This window comes from Sinocyclocheilus anshuiensis, unplaced genomic scaffold, assembly GCF_001515605.1.
Source record: "Sinocyclocheilus anshuiensis isolate Anshui unplaced genomic scaffold, SAMN03320099.WGS_v1.1 scaffold250, whole genome shotgun sequence".
NCBI classification, from domain to species: Eukaryota; Metazoa; Chordata; class Actinopteri; order Cypriniformes; family Cyprinidae; genus Sinocyclocheilus; species Sinocyclocheilus anshuiensis.
The window spans coordinates 231,279-233,390 of NW_015547652.1; the positions used below are offsets into that span (position 1 = coordinate 231,279).

Genomic DNA, 2,112 nt, shown 5'->3' on the forward strand with positions numbered 1-2,112 from the left:
CACACACACACACAGTCAGTAGTCGACTGAATGCCTGTATGATGGCTGGAAGCCTCCGTTTCCTCCTCCTGTCACTCTGTGGTGAGTTACTGATATATTTACGGATATATTTATCAATGAAATACTTAATTTACTCATAAAGTTCACAGTAAACATCACTTATTGTATACTTACTGGATTCTCCTTCTGTGTTTCAGTTTTGTTGGAACCTGTGACAGAAATCGGTACTTCTATTTATTATTTATTTCACTCATCCTGAGCTTAACGCTTTTGTTTGTTTTTTAAGCATGTACTTTTTTTGTATGTAGCCCTATATTTAAGATTTATTAATTTTAATATAAAATTTGCATATGAAATTTCAATCCATTTGAATTACACAATGTTAACATAATTAAACTTAATGTGATACATATTTGTCAGCCATACGTAAGTGAAACAAGAATGAGTTTAATGTAATAGTACTAATAGACTGAATATGTTTTAAATGCACATTAATCAGGTTTATATATTTTTAAACCTGTCCAATCTACGTTCAAACTTTTTAATTGATTAAATCTATTTTTCTTTCACAATTAAAATATATGCTGATTCTAAGCAACTAAAATCAATGCATAATGAAAATATGACTATTCATGCTTTTTAATTGATAAAACTTAAAGGGGTCATATGATGCGATTTCAAGTTTTCCTTTCTCTTTGAAGTGTTACAAGCTGATTGTGCATAGATAAGATCCCTGAAGTTGCAAAGACTAAAGTCTCAAAACCAAAGAGATATTCTTTATCAAAGTTAAGATTGATCTTTAAAAAAGCATCATATGACCCCTTTAATTTCTTTCACAAATAACATATTTATGCTGATTCTAGGCAATCAAAATAAATGCATGCAAAAGATGACTGTTCATACTTTTAACTGATTAAAAATTATAATTTTTTCGCAAGCAACCTAAATAATTTTTTTTTCTTTTTTTTGTACTATTACTATTGCAATCAAATAGATGCACATGTCTAATAATAAACTAAGCCATGATTAATTATTTGGATATTTTACGCAAGTTCGGTTGATCTCTGTGCAGGTGGTTTGCTTCTGAAACCAGTTCTGTCTGGACCCAGTGAGGCCTATGTGAGATCAGAAGTCCAGTTTGACTGTGCAGTTCCAGGCTGGTCTTCACCTCTGACCTATGAACTCTGGAAGGATGCAGGGGATCTTATTGCAGCAGAAAACAACGTCAAGGTCACCTTCACCCTACAGATCACCGAGGGGTCAGAGGGCGAGTACTACTGCAGACTGACCGCCGGAGGTCAAACCAGCAACTCCATCCACTTCCATGCAGTGAGTGAGTAAAATGTGCTGAATTCATGTGTGAGTTATCATAATTAAAGGGGTCATGAACTGCCTCTGTTTTTTATTTTGTACTGTTCTCTGAGGTCCAGTGTTATCAAGATTTTTACATCAAAAAACATCATAATTTAGAAGTAATAGGCTATTTTCTGTCCTGTTTTTCTAACCCCCCTCACCAGAACGCTCTGTTTGAATAGAGTGGAGGATTGTAGACTCAGAAGTAAACGCCCACTGCTGTGATTGGCTAACAGTTGTGTATGATTGACAGTCTACATCCTTCACAAATTAACGCTGCTGTGATATAGGTCAAAAACACATAAATACTCATATCAAACAATCTGTTTATCAGACAAAGCAATAGTGAGCACGTAATAAAACAGTTACAATTGTCAACTTGTCATTACTGTCGGATCCAATATAGTCGGCACGGCAACTTCTTTTAGTTTCAATCTTTCTGAAAATCCCGCGTCGAATTGTACCTTGTTTGTAAACGAATCCGCGGTAAAATGAAGTGAACAAAGGAACAAGTTCTTACTGACGCGGCCTGGATCTGTATTAAAAATAAAGTTCATCCACTCCTTCCTATAACGTTGGGATCAGAAGAAAGGCAATGCAAACACTGTTTTTCCACAACTTTGCACTGCAGTTTTGTTGTCTTCAGAGCATCTTTATTGTTTGGTTTCTGCTTTGACCTGTGCGTTCGCTTCTCTCGTAAACACTACATGCGTGAATCGGTGGGCGGGGCTAAACAGACAGCGCTGTAGAGTCGGGGGG

General features: G+C 35.9%; 1 protein-coding gene across 1 annotated transcript in view; it reads left to right on the forward strand.

Moving 5' to 3' along the window:
• The first annotated feature begins 16 nt into the window (after window positions 1–16).
• Window positions 17–2,112, forward strand: part of LOC107702029 (Fc receptor-like protein 5) — a 13,181-nt gene continuing 11,085 nt past the window's right edge. The window contains exons 1-3 of the mRNA XM_016504207.1: window positions 17–81; window positions 198–224; window positions 1,073–1,333. Coding sequence (XP_016359693.1) covers window positions 39–81; window positions 198–224; window positions 1,073–1,333 — 331 coding nt within the window. The 5' untranslated portion in view covers window positions 17–38. The remainder of the gene's footprint in view (window positions 82–197; window positions 225–1,072; window positions 1,334–2,112) is intronic.